The sequence below is a fragment of the Cinclus cinclus genome, chromosome 1 (assembly GCF_963662255.1).
Source record: "Cinclus cinclus chromosome 1, bCinCin1.1, whole genome shotgun sequence".
In the NCBI taxonomy this organism is placed as follows: Eukaryota; Metazoa; Chordata; class Aves; order Passeriformes; family Cinclidae; genus Cinclus; species Cinclus cinclus.
The window spans coordinates 30,471,843-30,498,995 of NC_085046.1; the positions used below are offsets into that span (position 1 = coordinate 30,471,843).

At 37.6% G+C, this 27,153-nt stretch overlaps 1 protein-coding gene across 1 annotated transcript in view; it reads left to right on the top strand.

Annotated features, from left to right (window-relative positions):
- ITGB8 (integrin subunit beta 8) overlaps nt 1-19,758 on the top strand; it is a 42,548-nt gene extending 22,790 nt beyond the window's left edge. Inside the window, exons 5-14 of the mRNA XM_062495532.1 lie at nt 1,404-1,569; nt 4,211-4,369; nt 9,006-9,101; nt 9,196-9,285; nt 11,834-11,968; nt 14,862-15,264; nt 16,383-16,608; nt 18,137-18,240; nt 19,379-19,542; nt 19,636-19,758. Of these exons, the coding sequence (XP_062351516.1) occupies nt 1,404-1,569; nt 4,211-4,369; nt 9,006-9,101; nt 9,196-9,285; nt 11,834-11,968; nt 14,862-15,264; nt 16,383-16,608; nt 18,137-18,240; nt 19,379-19,542; nt 19,636-19,758 (1,666 nt within the window). The remainder of the gene's footprint in view (nt 1-1,403; nt 1,570-4,210; nt 4,370-9,005; nt 9,102-9,195; nt 9,286-11,833; nt 11,969-14,861; nt 15,265-16,382; nt 16,609-18,136; nt 18,241-19,378; nt 19,543-19,635) is intronic.
- The last annotated feature ends 7,395 nt before the right edge of the window (nt 19,759-27,153 follow it).

A 27,153-nucleotide genomic window follows, 5' to 3' on the forward strand; every position in this document is an offset into this window, starting at 1 on the left:
CAGAGATCCCCTTCGTTTCCTCGGGGCAAAGGAGTCTTCAAACACTTTACACCTTGCTCCATCCCCCCATGTCTCTCTTTTTTTCATGGTTTAAAGAAATTTTTAGCGAAGTACAATCCACCCCTATAATTTACAGAAAGTTATTTCAGCCAACCTTCATGATGTCTCCTCATTCTCCTTCCATTTAGAGCCTCAGCTTTTACTTCATTGACTTTGGTGTATCCTTTATGTTTTTCTCCCTCTCACCCAAGGAAAGATGAAGTCTGTAAGTCTTATCTGAGCACTGGAAAAAAAAGTTAAAATCTCCCACAGAAGTTGCAGGGGCTGTGCCAGGCCATGCCGGAGCTGTGTCAGGATCTCAGGGTGCCCAGGCCACGCTGGAGGGGCAGGACGAGAACTGCAAAGTGCACGCAGAGGAGAAATGGGTGCCAAGGCCGTGTGTCCATGGCTTTCCCCCGGCGCTGCCCGCCCCCAGCTCCAGCCGCAGCCCGGGGGTTCTCCCTCTGCCCTGCCCAGCACACAAAGCCCTGGGGGCTCTCCCGAACCGGGCCCGGCTGCCTCCCCCCAGCCCGTGAGGGCGGCCGGGCGGGCTCGGCCACCCCAGGGCTGCTCCGAGCCGGGGCAGGGCAGGGCAGGGCCCCCCGAGCCACGGACACACCGGGAAAAGGGCCAGGATCTCAGCAATGGGCTCTGCTCCCCTCGGCCACTGGGACCTCCGGTTAAGAACGGGGCCCAGCAGCCTCCGGAGCTTGGCCCTCTGCCTGGCCAAGCCCCTCCACTAGAAGGGACCGGGGCTGGCCCGGTGCTACACCGTAAGAGGTCGGAAATGCAAGAGGAGCTTTCTCGCGGTTTACTTGCTTCAAATATGTTTCACGGAGAGAACCGACTTTTCCAATTGGTTTCTCAGGCTGTCAACAACTAAACCAGCCTCCAATTGGTTCCATCAATCCACAGAGGAAGTTCTCATGGGGAAAAACTTCTTAATGTGCCCTCACCCCGGGGTAAAACCAGCACATATTGTGATAGGCTTTCTCAGGATAATGGCAAGCAAAGCTGTACCGTGCTGTACATATTCCAAAAGGGTTTACATATTCCCTGAGATCATACCATCCTTCTTGGTACATTTTTGTTCTGTATGAAACACTACATATATACTGTTAATATATAGTTACTATATATACAATTCCATAAAATGCAGGATAATATACATTTTTTGTAGCCAATTATAACTACTTCCCCTTGAACTTAATTTCACATGGAACTGCTCTTTTTTCTGTTATTGTTTCTTATTCTGTGTTAATCTACATCTTCATTAGTATCAGGATTTTATGGATTAATGGGGATGCAATTTCATCTCATCCAAAGGAAAAATTAAGCTTTTGATTTGTTTTGTGTTTGTACAGTGATTACAATTTAGATTGTATGCCTCCTCATGGTTATATTCATGTGCTATCCCTGACTGACAATATAGCAGAATTCAGAAATGCAGTGAATAAACAAAAAATTTCTGGGAATATTGATACACCTGAAGGAGGTTTTGATGCGATGCTCCAAGCAGCTGTGTGCCAGGTAAGGAAGGAGCTTCTTTACAAAAGAGTAAAGAAATAGTAATTCAGGCATTATATACATATATGTATAGGTACACTGGTGGTCAGTGTTCCTGTATTCAAAATGCCAGTGCTATGCCTGCTAATGCTAAGATTTTTTTTCCTCCTTTTCCATTATTTTTCCCTGAACTATACATTTCCATTTGAAACTGAAAAAGGAGAGCATGAGGGAACACGTTTCAGTATTGGTTATGGATGTTCAATTTCTGGCTTTAACCAGCCTAACCAACATAGGATGGATGATGAAAGCAACTGCTTCTTGTTAGAACAGACACATCTATTAATTTCAGTCAATTACATAATTAGTTTCAAAAATCATTAAAGTACTGCTTGTGTTCCTCAATGAAGACATACCATTTGACATTTCTTCTCCTTAAGAACTTGAAAATGGAATGAGAAGTTTCACACATCTTCTTGTGTAGATGAGGAAAATGGAAGAATTTCTATCTTCTCTGCTTTTAAAGATTTCAGATTTTAAAACAGAACAAATCAACTTTTGTATACTAATAAAATTTCATCAGTCTCTCCCATGCAGAAATGGAAAATATCTGCATTAGTAAGTCTCAAGCTATAAGCATATTAGATAAAGAGAGTTTATTTTACTCTAGAGATCTATTTTGGTTGTTGTTTTTCTTCTTATGCATATTAATGCAACACAAATTTTGAATTTGGCCGATTCATGGGTTTGGTAATGCTCTATATTCAACTCCCATTCAGATCACAGGCTTGATGTGTTTCTCATCTGTTAGAATGATGTCTGGACAATTTTATCTTGTCCATCTTCAGACTATTTTTTTGAGCAGCACAATATCTCAAGGACAAAAAGTAACCCAAACTATGCTAAAAATGAATAGTCTGGTCCAACTTTATTTTTAATTTTTTCTGAACAGGTAAGTAAAAACCACTCTTCATAAATGCTGTGATTCAAGCTACTGAAAAAAATTATTCTGGAACTTCAGAAAAATTCCTAAAAATTCAGTGTTTCTCACTGGACACATTCCACACTCATGACATGTGAGTTCTAGAATAGTATGTTCTATGTTCCAAGAACAATAGAATGGAAACATTCCTGAGAATGTGGAGGCTTTCCTGTTAAGTGAATTGTGAACTGAAATGGGTGGGGAAAAATGTGCAATTCATAATGACCATCATGAAGTATAAATTATATTATTGTGCACTCATTTTGCCTACAATAGACCTTTTTAACTTGCTCCATCTTGCTTTAACCAATACATCATAGTTGCAAGAGGTAGCAGGTTAGGACATGGAGCTACTGTAAAATTTTGCTTGCTGTGACATATGTAGGCAGGAATTATAGAATAACAGAACATCTCAAATCAGAAGGGGTCCATAAGGATCATTGAGTCCAACTCCCTGGTCCTCACAAGATTACCTAAAATTAAACAAGTCTCAAGGTGACAAAGTCAATTAATAGAGTCTTAGGAGAAGAGATTTTTATAGTGCTGGAGAAGAATTTGGAATTATTTAAGACAAAATCTGTTTACAAATAAAACTTTTAATAGTCCTTCTTTAGAGGAATGCTGTCTAGGAGTGCTCAAGGGAGACTGATGCCTGAAGTTGGAAAAGACATGACATGTCCCGTACTTGTTATTCTTGCTGTTTGAGATACTTCATCCCCATTCAGAGATAGTAGAGAGTGTGCCTGAAAAGGGAATTAAATCCCTCTCTCTGAAGAAAGCATGGCTGAGTGCATGGACTGTATTACAGATACATGTTTCACATGAGAATGGTAGAGATTCTGTGCCATAGGAAGGAGATAAAATGGAAGCAGTGAAAAGAAAAAGAATAAGCAAGGGAGGGAATAATGAAAAAGCATATGATGTGATTTTTGTGTGAAATTTGATTGTAATCACGGAGATAAATGTTTTGGAAATACAAATTGGCATCTAAATCAATTTAAATATAAGCTTACGCTGCTGCATCATTCACATCACTGAATTCCCAAAAGACATTTAATTCACCCTTGAGGCTGCCACTTTGCTATCAAGATGGTGGCTAAATGTAGAATTTTGGTGCATAATAAGGATTTTCTCAATCTGTAATTGCATGAAGACCTTCAAACTTTAATTTATTGATTTGTGATTGCATACTAATGTACTTTCCAGGAAATTGTGTAGGAGAAGGAAATTATAGAGTGACGAAAATATAAAGGTATTAACTCAAAGCAAAAATAGAGCAGACTGCCAAGTATCAATATGGATGAATTCATGTTCACTGGTTGTAATGCTTCCTTGGACCCCAGAGGATTTTACAAACTATGTGCTTTGTATTTGTACATAATAGTGACACACACAGTGTGGCAGCTGTTATCAAGCCCACTATGTAAAGCAGAACTGGCACGTATAGTGGGACATCTTTCTTTAAAAAGCAAAGAAAATGGTAGTTTTCAGATGTAATACATTATGTCTATGTCCGGACAAAATGCTGTAAATAGCCTGGTTTAAATGCAGTGCTGCCAGACAGTGTAAAAATCTGGAAGTGGTCTTTCATGTCAATTTTTCGTTTTGTTGTTGATTATTTTAGAAAATAGGTAGCTGCTACTTAAGATCTTGTCTATGCCTAATTTTGTTTTCTTTGTATAGAGCCATATTGGATGGCGTAAAGAAGCAAAGCGACTGCTTCTTGTGATGACAGATCAAACGTCCCATCTGGCCCTTGATAGTAAATTAGCAGGAATTGTAATTCCCCATGATGGAAACTGCCACTTGAAAGATAATGTGTACATCAAAGCTACAAGTATGGTAAGGTATACATCATAGAGTTTGCCTTCAGAGAAGCACTGCTAAACTAAGGGGGAGATTTTTAGACTACTCTCAAAGCATTGCTTTTATTTCAGTTATTAGAATAGTATTTTTCCAGGTAGGCAGTTTGTGAAATGAAGAATTGGTCACCTGGCATATTGGTGTTCTTTTTTTGTGGACTAAAGTATTTTGGAGCCTGAAAAAAACCAGTACACAGCAAAGGAGGATGTGTTATGGTTTTGGTGTGGGTTTTTATTAGCATAAAATATAAGAAGTGTGTGGTGTGATATTTTGCACAAGTAGAGCCTGGTAGTATGTAAGAGTTGTATAGTCATGCTCACAAGAAAGGTAGTGGCTATGGTTTATGGTCAGAGGATGCACAGCAGCATTGGTTGAAAAGGCTTAGTGAGAGGAAACCAGAGGGAATACAGCAGAAATGAGCTGCTTCAAATGGATGGATTAACATTAAATGCATTCAGATGAAAGCCAATATGTGGTAATATACAGCTCTGCAATAGGTTGCATCAAATCTGCTGTAGCAAAATAAGACACCTTCCATAGATATTTTAGCTTTCAAAATATTTTCTTCAATAATAGATAAATTAGTGGCAAATGATTGAAGAAAGGATTTTTTGCCTAAGAACTGTAGGTTTCAACTGCTTTGGGTATTTTCTTAAATAAATATGAACTGTTTATTTAGGAAACATGAATCACTGCTTAATTGTGATGTAATCCCCAGAAAGCAGAAGTATCAACTGTTGTACAGTTAGAGTACGTTGAGGTTTTGTTCTCCGTGCTGGCTGCACTTAATTAAAGTGTACAGCCTGCGTTCAGCCAGAGCCAGCAATGTGCAAGTGAAGTCAGTGAGGGCTTGTGTAAGTGGGATTAGACCTGAATGTCACCCTGACAAATGTTATTTCCAAGGATGGTGGAGCAGCAGGAAGAGGCTGCTGGCTGTTGTGTGACCATGAAATAAAGGAGGTTTCTGGGAAGCAGTGAGTGTTTGGGACCTTGCTGAGCGGAGGAGGGAGATCAGTGTGTGCTAACAGGAACATTATTTTGATTTCTGATTATCTGGCATTCTTCCATTCATATACTCCCTCTGTCACCTCCTGGATATTTCCACACAGATGTCAGAATTATTTTTTTCCCATTCTAATCAGTGTATTCAGTTTATTCTACTTAGAGCAAATAATCCTGAAACTTTTCTTTCCCAAAGCAGAACACTCTGTTTTTCTTTCTTTTTAGTTTTCCTTAGTTGCAATGCTGTAAATCAGAGGATGTTTGCTCTGCTTGTTAAGTAATTGCTAAAATCTTTTTCCAGTTTTCAGGATTCTTTTGATAAGAAAGATATTGTCTGTTTCTGGAAAAAAAAAAATAATAATAAATTGTATTTATTTTCTGTCCAGTTTCAAGAAATAATTTTTTTTGTAAGTGGAGAAACTCACCAATGGAAAATATAGACAAAAATAAGTAATATCTTTCTAAGCAGCTATGGTAGATTGATGGCTGACTGAAAAAAGGTGTTTTAACTGATATTCTGCATTTGGGTTTGAAAGATCATAATTTTACTATCCCTTACAGAAACAGAAATCGCCACGATGACTACTATTGATGTAGTTTATTAAATCAGTATTTTTAGCAACCCAAATGCAATGACCTTGAAAGATGCTTGGATCTGTGGTGGCACATTTAGATCCGTGTGTTTTCTGCTGCTAACCTTTTTTTAAAAAATATGGGCTAATTTTTGCATGTTAGCAGTAGGCAAACAGTACTAGGAACTGCATTTTCTGGAGCAGCTTTGATGACAACACAACAGTGTCTGAAAGGGAAAATGTTCTGGTTTCTTTGTTTTTTTCTTCTCATCCATGGTGCATGTGATTATTTTATTCATAGATATCCATAATGAAACTTCAAATGAATGAGTGAAATCAGGGGGCTGGGATGACTGTTTGGTATTTAAATGAAATACCATGAAAGTCTGTCAGTCTTTTAGAAAACATCATATGAAATATATTTTTTGGTTTCTTTCATATCGATACAATTTGGTTTGGCTGTGCTAAATTAAAGAGACTCTGTAATCACATTGTTTTCCTGCTCTGATTCTTGGGTAGTCATGAGAAGATTGTATTTTGGCATATTTTTATTTCTTACTTGTGCCAATTAAGAGGACTTTGCTTTATTTATTTGAATAAGCTTAGCCTTTACATCAGAAATGTTTCCACTTAGACATTTTTCTGCATGCTTCTTTCTAACTTTTGCTAAGTCCCAGAAAGGTCAGAAAAAAAATGCATGGCAGAAAAGAAATCTAGTCTCTTTTATTTAGATTTGTGCTTGGTTAACTCCCTTTCTGTAATACTTAACATTTGTATTAGTTATTTTCTCAGCTTAACACAGTAGGTTAAAATAATAAAATGAATGATGTAATTGAAACAAGAAAGATGATCTAAAATTAAAACACATTTACCTAAGCAGTAGTGGGAAGAGATAAATAAAAACACATAAAGTACAGCAAGGTTTTCACAGCAAAGTGAGACTCCATGAATGACCACTGGTACCTTAAGTCATCTCTTTATATGTTTAAAATTAAAAAGTTAGTGTAGGTCTATTGATGCTTTGGGCTTTGGTGTTTTGGGGTTTTTTTAACTCAATTCTAATAGAAAGAAACAAGAAGCTGGACACTCTAGAGACTTATTGATGACAAGTACATGGAAGTTCAGCCTTCCTTGTGAGAAGAGGTAGTCTGGGGATCCTGTCCCTGTAGCCCTTGCATGTCTACGGGCATCTCTTGACTTCAGTAAGCTCCATCTGAAAAAGATTTTGTTTTATGAAGGCTTGGAAAGCCATTTCAGATACTCCTGATTCCTGAGCTCAGCTGGTAGTTGCAGAGTAGTTGAGGGGCCACTCTGCTGGAATTCAGACAGGTCTAGTACCATGTGCTAAGCTGGAAGACTGACTTATTTTGCCACAATCTCATGATCCCTTGATACTGCCCCTGTCATTCCCACATTTATGGTGCAGGAGGTGTTTGCAGAACATCTGGCTTCACTCGTGTCCTGGGACCCCTTGGTGTGTCTGTGATCTGCCAGCCAATTGCACGTAGGGTTGTGCAGCCCTGCAGTGGAGGCCCCACCACTTTGCTCTATGCCATGGAGAAGGAAGGAGGGCTTAGCAGTGTGTTGTAGGTTACTTTCTCCAGCTGGAGCTGTTAAATACTGTATTATCTGTCTTTCATCAGTTATCTTAAGGAATATCATATTTTACCAAAGTGTTGAAACACTGAGAGGGGCATATACCCTGGCCAATATCAAACTGCACCAAGAAACTCTGTTCTTTCTGTACAAGGTGTATAATGGTGCAATATTATGGAAAATGGATTTGGCTTCCTTGCATAACTTTGTCTCAGTTGTCATGCTATTCAGGTTATTGCTAGCAGAGCTCTTGATTTGCAGGATGCCTTAAGTAACAAGGGACAACATAAGGAGAAAGGAATTGTTCAGGGTAAAAGATTGTGTTTGTGCAAGAGAGAGTTAATATGGTGTAAATGGTGAAAAATACCAGGAAAAGAAAGACAGCAAAAGTATGTGGGGGATAAAGGTTGAAGTGCCTGACATAAGTGGAGGTGTCCAGATGAAATCTCTTTGAGTGGAATCACAGGCCAAGGCCCCAGTCACTTCTTCTTTTTCATTATGCATTTTATGTATTAAATTTATTTATTGAGAACTATTCACTTAAGGCTGGTTAATTACTAGTGATTTTCAGATACAGTTTGGTTTACAATATTGGAGCTGAAGGAATCTCACATAACCCAGGTGTTCAAAGCCCATTGGGACCACACAGACACCCTTGAACTTCCCCAGATCTTGGATGAAGAGATGGAAACAAAGCTCTTTTTCTCAAATCCATGCCAAATCTCTCAATGAGAAACATAGAAGAGCAGGTCATTGACGCAGGACATGCTGTTGTAGGTACTCCACCAAGTAGAGCAATGCTGAGGAGAGCTGTGAAACTCATGCCCTCTTCTTCAAGCACAAGTATTGAGAAAATGTAGCAGGTCATCATGGTGAGGACTGGAGTCATCAGTCCTTAGGTAGATCTTAAACATGCAGAGGAGAAGCTGTCAGTCAGTCATAAATGAAATAAGTATAGAAGACTGACATTGCCAGAACCTGATCCAATGGCTGCATTTGATGCCAAAATACACATCTGAGAATCAAACAATTTTAATTACTCTCCTTGCTGCTCCCAAAAGCACACCTCATCTCAGTGCTTCATGTTGTACTTTCTCCCTGACGTCTGCACAAGAACCCTGTTCTTCTAGATGGACCATGGACCACATCATATCCATATTTCTTAAGCATCAAACTCAAACCAACAAAATAGTAGTGTAGAGTTAGTCCTCCTGTTGTGCAGCAGATCTACATAGTCGGCAACAGATAAGCCTGGCCGATGTCATGGTGATTTTTTTACTGTTTATTCAGGTGTCCCCATCCTGGTTTTGATGTTAGTCTAGCAGTCTCTGTACATTTAGAAGTTAAGATTGGATTGGTTTTGGAAATCTGTAATGTGTCATATATCAAATATAAGCTTTTTCCCTACTAATCTGCAGTCTTCTCTTTCCTGTTGTATTTTGCAGGAGCATCCATCTCTTGGGCAGCTCTCTGAAAAATTGATTGACAATAACATTAATGTTATTTTTGCCGTTCAAGGAAGCCAGTTCCATTGGTATAAAGTAGGTTAGAAACCTGATTTATTTTTTCAATTTTGAAGGCACAATATTTATACTTAAAATTAAAACTGTGCATGAATTACTGTCTTTTTCATAGGATCTGTTGCCTCTCTTGCCTGGTACTGTTGCAAGACAAATAGAATCACAAGCAGCAAATCTCAATGATTTGGTGGTAGAAGCCTATCAGGTATGATGAGAGTGACAATGTTGTACGAAATATTTGTACATTTTTCATCTTTCATAGCCTGAAGTTGGAATTTCCGGGATCTTGTCTTCCATCCGAAGTCCACAAGGACTTACCATAGATGATACTATCTTATGATAGCTCTCAAAGTCCCAGGCTGTCAGGGTCTCAAGAGCTACTGTTCTTTAATTTCTAAGTATGCTTCTAAATATTCTGTTTGATTCTCTGCACTTGTCGCTATGTCACTTCAGAAGACGGTTTATTTGTTTGAATTTTGCCACCTCAGATCTTTAGTTACAGACTAGACACCACTGTCTAGGCACCATATAAATTCAGAGCTAAACCCCAATGCAGAATCTGGAGAGTTTTGCAGCATAATTTTTAGAAAACAAAGAGATGGGAATTTACAAGGAGGTAGTTTGAGAATGGTGGTTTTCATGAAAAGCAGTATCTGTACTGTAAAAAGCAGTGTAATAACTTGGGGTTTGAGGCATGGAAGCGAAGAAGAGTTTTGATAGGGATTTGGGAGAGAACAAGGGAAATGGCTTTGTGAGCTCTTGTTTGGAGTCATCAGTTGAATGTAATGGTTTGGGAAGGAGAAAATAATAGTATGGGAAATAGCCTAAAGTCATTTTCCCCAGTGATTGACACAGAATGATAGTTTGAAAGTGAAACAGGCATGATTTTAGTGAAGGAAAGATGGTATAAACAGCTTTGAAAATGAAGCCAAGAAATAGACATTTGAGATACTAGAGCATGGAGAGCCCATAGGGCAGCATCTAAATTGATGTGATGGGTTGCATAGTTGAAGCTGTTAAGTTGTGCAGTTAGACACAAACATTCAATTTCAGAAAGCCAAAAACTCAGCTACAAAAGCATATGCAAGGTATCACTTTTCTTTTTTTTAAGTTAGTTGGATTTGGGAGTCTTGAAATCATGCATTTTACTTGCTTAACCACAGAATCAAGCAATTTGCTTACAGCAAATTTGCTGTAATGAAGAGCAAGCGCACAAGTCTGTCCCTAGTCCATAGAGTGCTTTTGCACACATTTTTCTCAATGTCATGTTGGATACAGTGTGAAAAGGAAAACACATTCAAAAGCTTAGGAAGAGTCAAATTGCAGAGAAATTCTCACTAGTATTTTACTTTCTCTTATAAAGTCAAGAGTTCTCATTTTGAATATGGAGGTTTGCAGGAAGTTGCTGGCATAAAATTTTGAAAATTTTAGTCCTTTTATATGACAGCTTTACACTGTCCATCCTAAATTGAAACACAGTTCTTACCCAATGCAGGGCAAACATTCAAGGGGAGGAAATGAAATTTTATGAAACAATTATTTAGTTCAATACAAAATTCAGTGGGACTTTCCTGGTCCAGCCACCCCCAGTTTCCTTTTGCTTTATTTTCATTTTTCAGACACTTTCTTCCCATCCTAACCGTCATTGGATTTCACTATTTGAGATTTTTATCATCATTTTAGGGCCTTTTTAATATATAAACACGTGGTGAACAGGTCTGGAATGTATTGCATTCTAGAAAAAAAAAAGGACTTAGATAAGAAAATAAATTTAGTGTTGATATTCAATGACAGTGGCCTCTTGCACTCTTGTTCCAGGCAGGGAAACCTTAGGCTTAGCTATGGAAAGCCCTGGCTGAAAATCCCTGGCTAAAAAGCCAAAGATGAGTCACAATGTTCAAAAAGTTACTAAGATAAACATGTGTTAAGATTCATGTAATTGCATTTCCATTTGTAGCAGTAAAAATATCCCACTAAACTCATTTTTAGTAGCAATGTGGCAGGAATTTTAAAAATCCCTCTGTGCAATTTTCAGCACTTAAGTTTGTACAGAGCCTTAATAAATTTTTAAATAGTCAAGAAGTATTTCTTCCTTGAAGGAAGCAGGATTTTAGGTCATGTAGTAAATGCAAGTTACAAAGTAGTTGCTTTTTCATTATTTTTTATTGCAAAATGCCCTAATGGGATCAGCCAGTTGTTGGCTTATATAGTTTTAGCTGACCCAGAAAAATCAGCAAGAATAATCCCAGTAGCCTTTAGGTCACCCTAGGGTTTGTTCAGAGAAAACTTTTCTAAGACAGATGCAAAATATCAGAAGTTTTTAAAGCGTCAAGTCAATTAGGAAAGTTTTCTGCTCTATAACAGTGGTTGTATGTATGTTTACTGTTGTATTTTAGGTGTGTGACTAAAAGGCAGCATAGACTCAAACAATGAGCAGTTTTTGTGGCGCATGGTTGTTGGAATAGATTTTCAAATAGTGAAAAATGCAGTCTCAAAACCATGTTAGCAAAGCTGAAAACATTTTTATCTGGAAAACCTAATCCTCTTTATCAGAATTACCAGTTCAGTGGTTGTGTATATTTGGAATGTAATTGGGTCTCTACATGGGAAACAATGCTTTAATTCATTCCTTTATTCACACAGACAAGCTTTCTTCATTTTCAGTCAGACATAGGAGCCATAGTTGGTGTTAGTCACTAATGTACATTATATTTTGAGGTGCAATGCAATTAAAACGTGCTTTCTGGTTACAGAAACTAATCTCTGAAGTGAAAATTCAAGTGGATAACAAGATCCAAGGTCTTCATTTCAATATTACTGCAATCTGTCCTGATGGAAGCAAAAAAACTGGCATGGAAGGATGTAAAAATGTGGCATATGATAAAGAAGTATGTTGATAGTTCTCATTCTTCAAGCAACTGGAATACTTATTTTTCTGTTTGGTTGGGTTTCAATGGTGTGAAATCTTCTAGGGATTTACTTAAACTGAAAATGGATTTATGTGATTAATGATCACAGGCTCTCTATTATTCTTTGGGTTTATTTTTCCTGAATCTTATTTTAATTCTCACTAATCCTGTGGAACTAAGGCTCAAAGCTTTTCCTGAAAGCTAACGTCCATTAAAACTTTCCTTCTTTGTCCTCCACTGGGCACAACCACCACATCCATTGTGATGAAATCTGTATGTAAAGAGGTTGAAAGATAATCACCCAGTGGAAAAAAATCACTAGAATTTGTGTTCCTTGGGTCTGTACTAGATCTCACCTTTCTCTCTTCTTGCTTTAGTAGTCTTCCTGCACAAACAGGGTTGTGGATAATTAGTTTATTTTATAAATCAAATTAATAAAATTATTTATTCCCATTTGAATTGGTTCCACCTACTGAATGAAACAGATCATCATGCATCATGAAAATGCAGGGGAAGATGTCTGGCTGATGTAAAGAACATGGTTTTCTTCCCAAAAAAACTTCTCTGTGCCTTCATATATTTATTTAATTGCTTGGACTACTGGAGTAATTATTTTTGCTTGCCAGGAAGAGGTTTGTGTTTCTAGAGAGCAGGGTCAGGGAGTTCTTTCCTGCTTGACATGTATATATGTCTCAGCTAGTGTGAGAAATAGCTTGTGTCTGTGTGTAGAAATAGCAAAACAAATGTGTGAATTGTAATGTAAATTTGAATGTATCTTATGCTCTTCTGAATTTTGTCTGCATGCTGATGATCGTAGCTTCTACAGTTTACAGGATATTTTCTGTTTTTACTCTTAACGCATCTTTTCTCCACTGTTGCTTCCCGGGCATGTCATAAGAAACAGGACTGGAATTTGTTCTGTTTAATGAAAAGAAAAATATTTATATCTGTTTCTTTTTAATAAAAAGCCTAGCTAGTTGATTGTAAAAGATTGCATGTGGTCCTAAACCTCTACGGCTGTTGAAAATGAGCCATCCTTAAGAGATTAATTTATTTTAACCGTAAATCCTTCTTTCAGTATTTGTTTACAGACAAAATGCTTTTCCTTAATTCTCACATTCCTTTCATTGTCTAATCCTTCTTCCTTCCTTTTCTTACCAAAACACAAAGTGGATTAAATTCTGGAAGAATCCTGTGGCTTCTTCAGGGTGCAAAACTGTTTGGCTATTAGCAAGTGTCTTGGTGTTGTGAGTATTTAGTCACCACAGGTTTAATCTATTTGCTGCTGTGTTCAGAATCAAATTCCACGACTCATATGCACGACGTGATTTTACCTTCCCTCCCATTTCCCTTCCATTCTTCCCGTACTGTTTTGTGCATGACGATGGTGTTTTCTGGCAGGGCTCTGTGTTGAATATAAAGCACATTCCCTAGCTGCAGCCTGTCCTCCTTCCCGCATGATGCGCACCTGCTGTATGAATCGATTCCTCTATAGCCACGCTTTTGCCCTGCAACCCAAGAGAAGAAATCTCAATGCATGGAGAGTGTGGGCTATTGAGGGGTTATGTGTGTAGTGGCACATTTGAGAAATGAGAAGAAAAAAAGCAAAGGGTGAGACAAAGCCTGTGTGCCCCCTCAATATGACATTAAGTGCGTGTTTCTGCACAGCATTCTTCTCGTGTTGTCCGTGTAGGCAGCCGCAGCCCCACTCGCCACAAAGCCACCATTGTCCCCAAGGGCTGGGCTGTTCTCGTGTGGGGGCGCAGCAGGAGGGAGGGAGAGACAGTGATGAGAGATGAATGGCCTTAGTATTTGCGGGTAATTTCAACCTCTCATATAATCAGTTTTTCGGAGTTTCTCCTTTTTTATTTTGAAATCTTTATTTCTTGGTAGTAAAGATTAAAGATACTTGCTTCTCTGGCGTTCCTTTCTCACTTTTTCCTCCTGCTTACATTTACTTTGTGAGGAGATGTAAAAGACTTGTTTTACATCAGGAAGCTGAGAAAAATCAAAATCTTTGAAAGAATACTCCTCAGAAACGTACTGGTAAAAAAAAAAAAAAACAACCAATTTTGAATTACAGGATTGATATCTAGTGTGTCGCACACATCAGAGCTATCAAAAACTTTTAGGAAACTCTAAAAGTTCCATTTTTGATGGAAACTCTATGGCAATCACTTGACCATCAAAATGATCCTTAGCCCTGTGCCAGGACTAACAACGCCATGGGAGCTGCTGCCGTAGTGGGCACTGCTGGGATGAGGACCTGGAGGATGGTGGTGATGGCCATGGCATGGCCTGGAGCTAGGCACTGGGTCCATGGAATTCGGAAAAGTAACTTCTAACATGTGAGCCATTTCTGCATTTTAGTAGGAGTAGCCAGGGCCATCCAAAAACCCGTGTAGTTTCTATGTGCATGACCAATCCTGCAGGAGGACATTCAGTGTAGATTATTTTTATGAAGAGTATCTCTTTCTGTTTGTATGTTGTCTTTCTCAATCTAGTCCCAATTCTTACCTGACTATTCCTGTGATATAATAGAATATGCACATTAAATAATAGCAGGAAGGTGATGATGATAATTTCTATTTCCATTTAATTTATATTAAACTTGTCTTTTGCAATTATGCTTTCTTAACTTGAAGAGTAGTCTTCAGTCAAACCTCTATTGTTAGGATTTTAACTGTATTTGTGATTCTTATCATTACTAATGTATCATGTTTGACAAGTGACCACTGCGTATTTTGCTATTATCAGCTAGTGCACATTCATATACAATATAAGATTCTGCTTTATTTATGTGTTAAAAATTTTCAGTAAATGTGGGCAAGAAAATAATAATAATGTTAAATCTGTCTTTATTTCTTCTTAGGTACTTTTCAATGTATCAGTTACAATGAAAGGATGCCATACAACTGGAGGAAGAAAATATGCCATACTTAAGCCTATTGGTTTCAATGAAACTGCCATTGTCAATGTGCAGCAAAGCTGTGCCTGCCAGTATGGAGACAGCACAGGGCACAGAAGAGTGTGGGCTGATGAAACTTCTGACAGCAAACTGTCCCAGTGCAATGACAATAATTGTAGCTTTAGCAGAGACATGCTGCCCTCAGAGAAGTGCAGGCAACACCAGGACCAACCCATCTGCAGTGGTCAAGGAAATTGCATAGATGGAAAATGTTTCTGCTACAAAAACAAGCTAGGCAAGGTGTATGGCAAGTACTGTGAAATGGATGATTTTTCCTGCCCCTATCACCAGGGAAATTTATGTTCTGGTAAGTTGCAGTGTTTATGTCTGTATTTTCTTGATTTGTTTTGTTTTCTGAGGCTACTGTACATGATGCAGCTGAAAAAGATGATATAAGGCTGTCAAGACCAGGAATTGTTTGTTCAGAATTAGTGTGGGAAATGTCCTGAACATCCTGTTAAGAATTCACACTCCTGGGCTCTCTTCACCGCAAGCATACAGAGTCTTCTAAATTTCACCACCATTTTCTAAGGGATGCATTGATCTTTTTCCTAAGTTTAGCTATTTTAATATTTAAATCTCAAAATTCTTTATAAGTAACGATACTGATTTCTCAAAAAAATAGCACTATTCCAGAAAGTTAGTTGATACTTTTCAGTCTAATGGGAATATGAGATATTGAGAGATTAGGAAGGGATCATAGCTTCCAGGTGAGGTTCTGATTTTCTGCCACCCTAAATCAGTGCTGTGAGAGATACAGTGGCATTTGATTTCAAATACTGGTATAAACACAAACACTATCGGGAATGCCTGCTTCAGAAAGGAGACTCTAAGTGAAACAGAATTGTTAGAAATTCTTAGTCTTTTTGTAATCCACTTCATGGTAGGGAAGAGGAAAGAGAAAAAAAAAAGGAAAAGGAAAAAAAGAAAATGGAAATGGAAATGGAAATGGAAATGGAAATGGAAATGGAAATGGAAATGGAAATGGAAATGGAAGGAAAGAACCTGGCCTGTGCACATTAACTTTATATACTCCTTCCGCTGAGTCTTGCTGTTTATTTGAACTGAATGTTTTCTTGCTAAAGAGAAGTTTGTTTAGTTTGCCTGAAGACTATTTTCCTGGTCATTGTGTAATTCCTAATTTCCATTGTTTTGATCCAAAGCAAAAGAGAAAAATTTTAGTAAAATGTTTTAGGGTGACATCATAGTAGCAGCTTGTGCTCAACTTTACAATGAACAGCAGCCTTCAATATCGATCATGCTGGTAACTTCAGTCGAAGTTGCTAACTTAAAAACTAATTAGAATGTCCTGGTCTAAATTTGCTCAGTTTAAGGTAAAGCACAAGCAATACAAATGTATCTGTCTAAAAAATTATTTTCTATGTTTTCATGGAAGCATATGACTCCAGACTCTCTGTGTTGTAGGTAATGGTGAATGTGAAGGTGGTAAATGCAAATGCTTTGCTGGCTGGGAAGGTGATCGTTGTGAGTGCTCATCACAATCAGCTAAGCACTGCCTGAATTCAAAGGGCCAGATTTGCAGTGGAAGAGGAAAATGTGTATGTGGAAAGTGTGAGTGCACAGATCCAAGAAGCTTTGGCCGTTTCTGTGAATATTGCCCTACTTGTAACAAAGCCTGTGAAGAAAACTGGTATGTTTCTTGTGCTAGACTTGACTTTTTCACTCCCTAGTGTTGAAACATGAAGAAATGTTTCTGCTTGGCTAGATGCTATATTTCTTAGGTATTTAGATTGTAGGAAATTGGTACAATTCATATTTGATACTTCTCTGTGTAGCTGGATTCACACAGGCAATTAAGAGAATTGCATGTCAGCATCTATTTTAACTGTTCTTCATATGAGATCTCCTGGGTAGAAAATAAAACCATGCATTTGTATTCTTGCAAATGGAAGATAGATCTCACTTTTGAATGTCAACAGTCCAATAATATCCTCCACATTTGTTTTTGCACACTCCTTATGCTTCTGAGCTGAAAGAAAGAGGTGTGGATCTAGAGCAGAACTTGTGCATTGTCACTGCCATGGATCAGCAGAGCAGAGCTGGTCTTTCCCAGAGAACAACATTCTTCATTGCTCAGTTCTGAAACACATAGTCTTTGCCATGCTAGTCTTAAAGCATGTCATTTTTCCTTACTCGTGTAGAGGAAGGACAGTGTGGAGGTCAAAATAAGCAAGCCCAGGAGGAGAGAAGCTAGACCAGGCTCTCGGTGGTGCACTGTGTGGTCCTGGCACAGACAGCAAATGAAGCCCTTTCCTTGGCCACAACTCTTCTGCACCCTCTCATCACACTTGTGATGTTCTGCATCTCACTGTGGTGCAGAGGGTGTAAGATCAACCTGTCACTGGAAAGGTCATTGTACTCGAAACAGAATCATTATTTATTTGTATTTATTTCAATTATAGCTCATCTGGTGAAAATGCTGCAGAGCCAAGTATGGCCACATCTGGGAAGGTTGCTGCTAAGATTTCACTAGATAAAATGCAATTAACCTTTCTGATTTATACTTGTTCAAAGTCTCTGTGAAATATGTGCCTTTAATAAATTCAGAAGATGGCATATCTTCAGTAAAAATTCAGTTAGGACTTTTTTGGGATCTCTTGTGTCTCCTTCAGGGTTATACAGTGAAGACGATAAGACTGAGAGCATTGCCTCCCACTTGTAGTGCTCTCTCTCTAAACTGCCCAGCAGTGCAGACTTACCTGGCTTTGTCTTAATATAGCACCCAAAAAATATTGACAAAGCTGTGTTTCCTTTACCTACCTCTACCCTTCAGTTCCAGCATGCATCTGAATGAGGTTGATAGGTACAGAAAGACTAGAAAGGAACTGGAGGCTGAGAGCTGAAGAAAGCTGGGCCTTAGCTACACCCTGTGACAAACTCACATTACAAAAGGCAAAGCAGGGATGGGATGAAAGTGGCTCGAAGCCAAAGGCATGTTTTAATTAGCATCTTCTGACTAGTTGGTTCTGAGAAGCATCAGAGGGATAAAATGCTGAGAGAGGCATCACATTTCAGAAAAAGATAAATAAATGTTGCAATGTTTTTACTAACAACAGGAAAGCATTATGTGCAAGAAATACGTCAGCCTGTTGATGCAATCTCTTAAAGGGGAGTGCAGAGAAGGACATAAGTTTTTAATTATAATTTTTATTTTACAGGAACTGTGTTCAGTGCTATCATTCTAACAATGCATCTCAAGTAATACTTGATCAGTGCACAACCTCATGCGCTTACCTACTGCATTATATTGACAATAGTTCAGGTAAGTGGCATTTTCTAGGTAATTTTAATAAGAGATTAAAATCTCTTGCGATAAGTAATTGAATTTTCCAGTGTTAGAATGTCTTTCAGAAGTATATAGCATTATTACAATAACAAAGTAAGAAATCAAGAGAAAGAGAAAAAAATCATTCATAGCTTTAGGGAAAGTAAAAGATAAATAATAACAGGAAATAAGCATTGCTAAGTTCAGTTTTCCCAGCTCCTCGAGAAAGTCATGTCTAATAATGATAAATCCTGCCTGAGCAATGCTTAAAGAAATATTTATAAAAATTTGTTATGGCATCTGTATGTTTTATTAGTTTGAACGGGCTTATATTATTTGACATTACCAGAAACAAGAAAGAAAGAAGTAGAGTGCTTGCCTCGAGTTCAGTAATGTTTAAATGTTCCTTTCAAGAATAAAAAACTGCAGTTATGAGGGCTGTGGAAGAACAAAATCTTTTTAAATAAAATTTCATAAAATTTAATCACTCCATGCAGCAATAAAAATTAGGTAAATGGTTACCTTTTGTGACTTAAAATTTAAAGAAATATTTCATACTTTTTATACTGCAGTTCATAAATGAGGAAACTAATTGCAAATACTTTTTTTGTAACTTTAATATTAAGAGAAGCTTGCTGTGTTAGTCTACCAGTGAGGAGAGAACTCTCTGGTCCAGTGAGGAGAGGTGAGACAAGGATTCAATAAAATACATTTTCTTTCAAATTTTACCAGTGATCTTCACTGTCATCTTGTGAAGATTAAATTCTGTGTGCCCCAAACATCTCTAATATTTCATCCTCTCTACTTCAGCTATAAACTCACTCATCTACAGGGAATTTATAGTGGGCAATATAATGAAGCCTAGTTCTTAGCTCTGTAGATTAAAGGTTAATAGTTTCAGGATTTTTCTACAATGGATCTTAATCTGAATTGCCTTTCTTAATATGTCCAACTTTAAAAGCTTGCATATGGCAACTGCGCCTCTTAATTTCCCTTAATTTATTTTCCCTTAATTTTAATCAGGCTTGCATTACATTTATGCAAGATTACTGAGCAGTGGTGGATATGCCTGTGTTAGAGGGATGTGCCTGTTTCATACATTAGGCTTTACCCTTGTGTTTTCCTTTCATTGCAGACTGTTTCTCTGGACGAAACTACTTTAGAGTCTTTTCCATAATCTTTATAGTTACCTTTCTGATCGGGTTGCTTGTTGTCCTTATCATCAGACAGATAATTCTGCAGGGGAGTAGCAATAAAATCAAATCTTCATCTGATTACAGAGTGTCTACAACAAAGAAGGTAATTGATTTCAGAGCCATCATCTTCAGTAATCTTTTTCTTGCATATAAAAGTTAGCTAATTGCTGATAAAAATTGTATCTTCTCCTTCAAGGATAAGATGTTTTTGCCTACAGTTTGTACAAGAACAGTAACATACAGACGTGACAAACCAGAGGAAATAAATATCGACATCAGCAAGTTGCGATTAAACGAAACTTTCAAGTGTGAATTCTGAAGACTGCAAATGTCTATTTCCATCATGCTCGACTTTTAAAAAATTACCCATTGTACTCTGCGGGAGTCTTGACTGTTGCCATATGGTTTTGTGTTGTGCATTTTGTTGAATACTGTAACAAAGTGACATGTAAACATATTCACATTATGTGATTATGTTTGGAACTATAGCTGCTGTATTTAAAAAAAAAAAAATTTTGAAAGAGAAATGTGCGTTACTACTGTTCAGAAATATTAGTGTTGATGTAGCACTTTAGTATATTCTAATTTATTTAGTTATGGCCTAGAATGTAGATACAAACTGGTCTGACAAAGCACTGATCTCACTCTACATGTAGCTAGTACTGATGTGCTCTGTGGGAATGGACAAAAGCTGTGACTGAAGTATTAACATTGCTGTATATTATAGCAATAGATGAAACTATTAAAATGCTCTTAAATAGAGTAAATGGTACTTTTATAGCTCTCTCAGTTGACAGAATCCACTGATTTGTCTGCTTATGCCTCTTATCTTTTCCTCATAAAAGTGATGGGATTAAATGAGTGGTTAGCTCCTGGTATATGTTGTGTGTGTATACACACAGATATGCATGCACACACAGGTAAATGATATATATATAGGTTTTTTTTGTATGGATGATGTCACTTAAGGATAATTTATATCTGATAGAATAATTTTTAGCTTTTTTTACTTGTTTAAATATAACCCTTCATTTTATACAAAATTTAAGGTGTTTGGAAACTGAGTGGCTACAGAAAATGAGAGTTCTTATATCCAACAGCATAGTCTACATGATGATCACTGCCAGCAGACCACGTCTTTAGAGTCAGCAGCATCAATTCCATTGCAAATCAATAAATTACACCAGAGCTGTGTTTGGTTTTCTAGCTACATGTCAGTGTTTTGCCAAGTAAGGACTTGGATCTTTTTGTAGGATGTCAGGCATAAGTCTGATTTTACATGTGCTCTTTCTATGTAAATTAGGTGATGAGATTAGCTTTTCTAAGTTTTTTTGTAACCACTGCAGGGTTTTCTTTTTTTGTGACTGTGCATTGAGAAATGTGTCCAGTGTGTGATAGAGGAAAGAACCTGCAATTTAGAAGAAAGTGAGGAAAATAGTAGTCTTTTTCTCAAGAGAACGCATTAATTGGCTTTATAAATATGGATCAGATTCTGCCTTCAAAAATGTGCAAGACTCTTCCAAACATGGTGGGACCAATATAAGCTTATCTGAGAGCAGAATGTGAGCTACAAAGTCAAGCAGAAGCATCTTTTTTTATCCCTGAAACCTAGTTAGAGTGGTAGAAGACATGTTATTGTTATATGCTCGTTGGACGCATCAGTCTGAATTACTAACTCCATGCTGCTGAAATCCTGTGAAAATCTGATCAACCTCTAAAGCACTAAAATCTTGCTGGCAAAAAGAAAAATCATCTCATAAGACAGTGTATCATTTTAACAACATTTATTACTAATACTGAATATTGTAACTATTTGTCATAGATAAGAGTTACAGAAACAAAGCAGGACTTCCTTATGTGCAGTCTTTAGAAATTACTTGTATTTCCTATTCTATATTTCTGTGAATTCCTGCTGAAACCTGAGGACTATGAGGATTGAAAGAAAGGCAGGATGTAGAAAAATGATGAGTGTTTTATGAGTGTTAAGTTTTTGGGTAATGGATAAAATGGGAATGAGAAAAATAATACACAGACAATGGGCCTTTCATTAGTCATAAAAGCTTAGGGATTGTTTTTTTTTTTTTTTTTTAAAAAAAAAACCTGTAAATTGGACTGTTAGATGTTGTTAAAGCAGTCTCCAAAGTAGGTCCTGAGCTTTCTACCATACAGGTAAAATTGTCTCATTTAACAAAAAGAGTGTACTGATCCTGACTTCAGTGATAGCTTAATTGTAAAACCTTAGTTATATATTAATTCTGTAGTCTATCAAGTACACCTTAAACTCTCATTTTCTTTTAAAGTCGATAGGACCATTTTCCTCCAGTGTAAAATAAAAGATTCCAAACAATTGGTTTTGGTGGGATAAAGATAAAAAATTGATAAAAGTTGACCTGCTGTTACCCTTGTCACAATTCATGGCTATTTGTAAGTGGGAAACAATCTCTGGTTGTCTATTTAACTTAAACAACAAAAGGAAAAAAGCTTTGTGGAGTATATCTAAGTATATAAAAAAGAGGTTAATTTTGTTCTTTAACCAGTGTTATAAACCCTTAAAAAAAAAAGATTCCTCAGAATTTATTTTTACCCCATAATGGCCTTTAAAGCATTTACTAAAGCATTTACTGAACTGATAGTTCTCCTTTTTTCATTAGAAATTACTTTTCACTGTTAGAGGGAATTCAGTTTTTTGGGTAGGGGATAATGGAACTGGGTTCTTGGTGGAAGAAGGACTTGAGGTGTAACACCCATCTTCCAGACACATCACATCATGCTGCTACTGCTTTTCTTCTGTAGCACTTGGCATTGGAGTGCTGCCTGTGAAGGGGCACAGCCAGTATTTCCTTATCAGACACCTGCGTGAGTGTTTAAAATGCTCTGGTCAAATAGAGCAGGCTCACAGAACAAATTGCGCTGTAAACTGCTTGCTGTCTTGAGATTTTAAAAATGTATATAATTTTTTTTAATTTTATTTTAAAAAAAGAGAAAAGGAAAAAAAAAAAGCTGTTTTGCATCTCCCTCATGGCTTTGCTGTATTGTGGAAGAGGCTGGTGAAAGAGAATAAGCTGCTGCTAATGTGACAGGTCAAGGCTTTTAGAAGGCCCATGGGGAGCTTATACAGAGCAGGATTCTTGGGAGGAGGCTTTGTTTCTAGGGATGGAATCTATCCATGAGAAACTCTGGCTTTGCTTGGTACTTGTTTCCCTCTGCCTTTGACCATGTTTTTCAGAAGAGCTGCTGCAGGAGATGAATAGCTCAACAAAAGCCTCACTATTTAGGGAGCTGTGTTCCCTCAGCACATGACCTTAAATGAGAAAGCAGCCTTTAATTCACAAGGAATTTCTTCAGTGATTGCAGAAGGACTGTGCTTCCTATAGTCCTTAATATGGGAGATATTAAAGGCGAATTAGTTCATATTAGTTTTCAATGTATTGTGCATCAAAGATGCTCATAAAAATAGGGGAAAAAATAACTAGCCTCAGAATGGAATGTTCCAAAGTTCTCAAATAACACTTCTTATACTGGGCTTCTTAAAAAAAAAAAAAATAAGTCAGATAATTCTACTGCATACTTATCCAAAAATATACGAGCAGATACCACTGTGTCTCATCATTGATTTGGGGAATTGTTTTTAGATTTGGTCTCACAGATGGAACCTGTGCATGACTTTTCACAGCATGTTTGTTACTGTTAAAATCCATATGTATAGTTTTCAATTCTAGTCCCATTTTTTAACCTTTCACTTGTTATTTGCCTGTCACTTCAGAATTGCATGTTTATGTAATTTAAAATTTCAGATTTTTATGAGTACTATAAAATGAAGAAATACTATGAAATAGTTATTTCCAAGCATCATGACTACACTAATAAGATTGCTGCAGAAGTATGTGGGAAAATAGCTGTTTCATCCAGAAAACGTGCACATGGTATGCAAGGAATTTTCATTGTGCCCAGCTGAAATTCCCTTACATTTGCAAGGATGTTAAAAATGAACCTTAAAAAGGAAGGATGTTCGTATGGGCATAGTTTACATTTTAGCTATTATTTACAACTGGATTTATTTTTTCCTCTCTGTGATGTCATGAAAACCTGCTATGTAAAGCATTCTTCAGACTGCAATGCAAAAATATTATTTTCCCAGTCTGATCATATATAATATTTATTTCCTGCTTAGTGTGCATGTTTTGCAAACCATGGGAGTAAACGTTTGAAACAGCTTCAAACAACCCTCCATCCTAAAACAGACGTAGTGTCTGGTGATGCCCAGGGCAGAGACATGCAAGGGCAGGCTGCATGTGTGGAGACTCCGTGAGGGACAGTGCTGCGGCTCCCCACAGCATCCCTGCAGAAATGGTGCTCTGAGATCTTGCTTTGCTTTTTGTCAGGGCAGGAAACTTCTTCAAAGTAGGTTGGCTTGGCAGCGGTGCTGTCCTAGGTTTGCATCGCAGCACTTGGCCCCACACTGGGACTGCATTGTGTGCAGTTTGAGCCCCGATGCTGCGGGCTTTTCACGTCTGTACTCACCAAAAATGCCTGCACACAACTCAGCAAGGGACAGCCTGTAAACATGGACGCTGCAGACCTCCATTAAAACTCCTGGGGAGCGTTTGGGCACCTGCCCATTGACTTCCACCAGCCCCTGGAGCTCCACCAGCCAGCCTTAAGGAATGCAAGCAGTAGCTGTAAAGGGCAGTTCTCACAGAGGCATTTGTGCTGAGTCAGTGCTGGGTGACTCCTACTCTGCCCTGACTGCGAGTGACGTGTGAGTGACGAGTGGTGACGATGTCCTGGCTACCATTTTGCAACAGAGAGGAAAGCAGAAATGAAGCAATACTTCAGAAAAACACTAATTTTTAATTCTAATCTTAAGACTGCTCTGATGTACTGTATATGTTGGCTCTTACAGAGAACTGAAATTCATGGAGAGGGTGGGAAAAAAGTTGAAGTTAACCAGTGGGAATGCATCTTTATAGCAAGCCAAAACAGTGGGGTTTCACTGAGAGCAAGCCAGCTCAGAATGGTTGGCCTGTCTGGGGAGGGGGCAGGGAGGGGGAAAGAAAAAACCTAAAATTTCTAGATTCTTAAGCTTTAGAAATGCTGTTCTGAATTGCATGTTCTCTTTGTTTCCCTTTCTGAACATGCTTTAAAAAAAAAAAGGTACCTATTTAAAAAAAATTAAATATCTGGCATTTGTTAAAAGAATGGCTTCTGCCTAAATTCTAGTGTTTTATCCTAATACCTATATTGTATTTGGGTTGTTTCAGCTATATATTTTGAAGGGAGATGTTGAAAAATGAGTCTTTTGCAGAGTCATTACTGTTGGATGAATTCACTGTGCTGACATCTTCACTCTCACCTACTACTGCTTCAAAAATAATGCTACTTTAAAGTGTCTTACTTTTGCTATTTTGTGACAGCTATTAATAATACTACAGTTTTAAACTTTCTATTTAACGTATACTACCTTTTGTAAAAAAGAAATGCAGAGAAATGTGTCTCTAGATTTTATGCATAGAGAATATTAGTAAGGGAAGAAGTTTTAAATTTGATAACTTCTTACTGCTCATTGATAATTTTAAATGATACTTTTAAATCACTACTTTTGTTCTTCTGGAAATATAATGAATATTTTATTATTTAAAATAGTATACTTTTATAGCTGTTTTATTAATTTCAGTTGACTACTAACTTCTATTGTGATATTTATTAATGAGTTACACTGTAGCATATTGAGATGTTTATTTTTCTATCAGAGCTGTAACAACTATGACATAGCATTATTTTAATGCAACATCATTGTACTTTCTCTCTAAAAAATAAAATCAATATTTAATCCATATGAATTTTTCATATTTTTAATATTAAATATGTCTGTGACAAGGAAGAGTTGTTCACCTCAGTAAAGCACATTTACTGAGGTGCACTGATATCTGCAAAGGGAAGAATATGATTGTGGTTATTTTAAAATTGAACAATACTGTGTCCAGAGAGATAAAATACAAAGAACACTTTTTTTTATCAGATGTAGGCAAACAGGTACATTTGGGAGGAACTTTGAGAAGATGGGAAGGAACAAAACCCTGTTTATCAGTTTGGAGGTGCAGCTGGTTTACCTTGCTCAACCCAACTGGAACCTGAATGCAGCAGGAGGTGCTAGTACTTTGTAGAAGACAAGAAGATAGTTCCTATGTAAATACAGTCTCTAGATTGATAAGTGGATGTGATAGCCTCTCTTCTCCCTTGCCCTGTTGGGTGATAGAGAAACTGGATTTCTGGAATGGGTAAATCTCTGCAGCTGCCTCATCTATGCCACTCACTGCATACTTGGGTCACTTCACAAGTACTGGTGAAAACATGTCACTGGTGGGGACGGTGACACACTGTCCTCATGCAGAATCAGTCATAGCATTTGCTTTGCACAGTGGCACGAAATTGCTCTTGAAAAGGACTTTAGATATGCCCTATATAAGGTCATTTAAAATTTGCTGTGATGTCTCAGTAAGAGACATCTGTGGCACTAAGACAGCTGCCAGACATAGCTGGTAAAACTACCCGTCCATGCTACTAACATGATCCAGTTTTTGCTTTAGGAGTGAGAGAGCTAGTATCAAATGACAACTGATGAGTTCTCGATCATCATGTAACTTATTGTCCAGGACTTAAAAATAAAAGAGAAACACTAAGAAAAGTTCAAAACTGGAAGGAGAAAAATAAGTAAATATCACAGGGAAAATACGTAAATCTTTTTTGCTTCTTTTATCATAACAAGGAACATCATCTTAAAATATTCGTGGTGAGACAATGTCTGAGAAATGTATGTCTGAGAAATTTGCTTTCACAGATGCCATAATCAACCTTCACTGACACCAGAGCAAGCAGAAGCAACGAGTCCTAAAAACAGAAATACAATACACATTTTCCTTGAAATCTCTTTATTGAGAAAACATTAATGTTATCATTACTCAGAGGAAACATAAGCCTAGATCTGTGTTTCAGACCTAGAATTCAAGCACATAACTTGAGCCAGAGCTACAGGCCTACACTTTGTCATTTGGCAGTACTCGTGAAGCTGAGGTTTTCTTAACACTTAAGTCCTCCTTAGCCAGTGATTCTGGCACCAAGCGGTGTTGCATATCCTGTATGTTGTGAAATGATGGCAAGTGCTCTCTATAAAATCTTTCTTTCTCTCTTCTTTCCTGTGTTCCGTAATCCAGTAACTAATTCATGTCTATATATCTTTAAATATCCAGGTAATAGCAGGGGTTTTGACGGTGGCATTATATTTAGCCAATTTTAGCCATATATACACAGTTGTCAGCGAGGGTAAAACAGGACCAAAATGTGTCTCTAACATAATGTGACTGCTATTTTGTTGCAGATGCCATTGCCAAGGCAAAGGCTTGCTGCCCAGATTCTCCATAGAGAAAAGAAGCCTAAATTACAGCCTCTAAAGCTGGAGGAGGAGAGACATCCTGATTTCAGCCACTTTTTTGACACCAATCATGTAGGTGTATATTATTACAGAATTTGTCTGCCCGCATGATTCCTTTTCTGGCAGCTGCAGAATTTTATCCAATATTCAGAGAGAATGACATTAGGGAGAGTTGGCTTGAGTGAGTATCTGAATATGCCTGATGACAACCAAAAATTATGATTAGAATTAAGAATAAAATCTTTTACTAGTAAGGAGTTAATTTGACAAGTGGTTTCCTTTCAG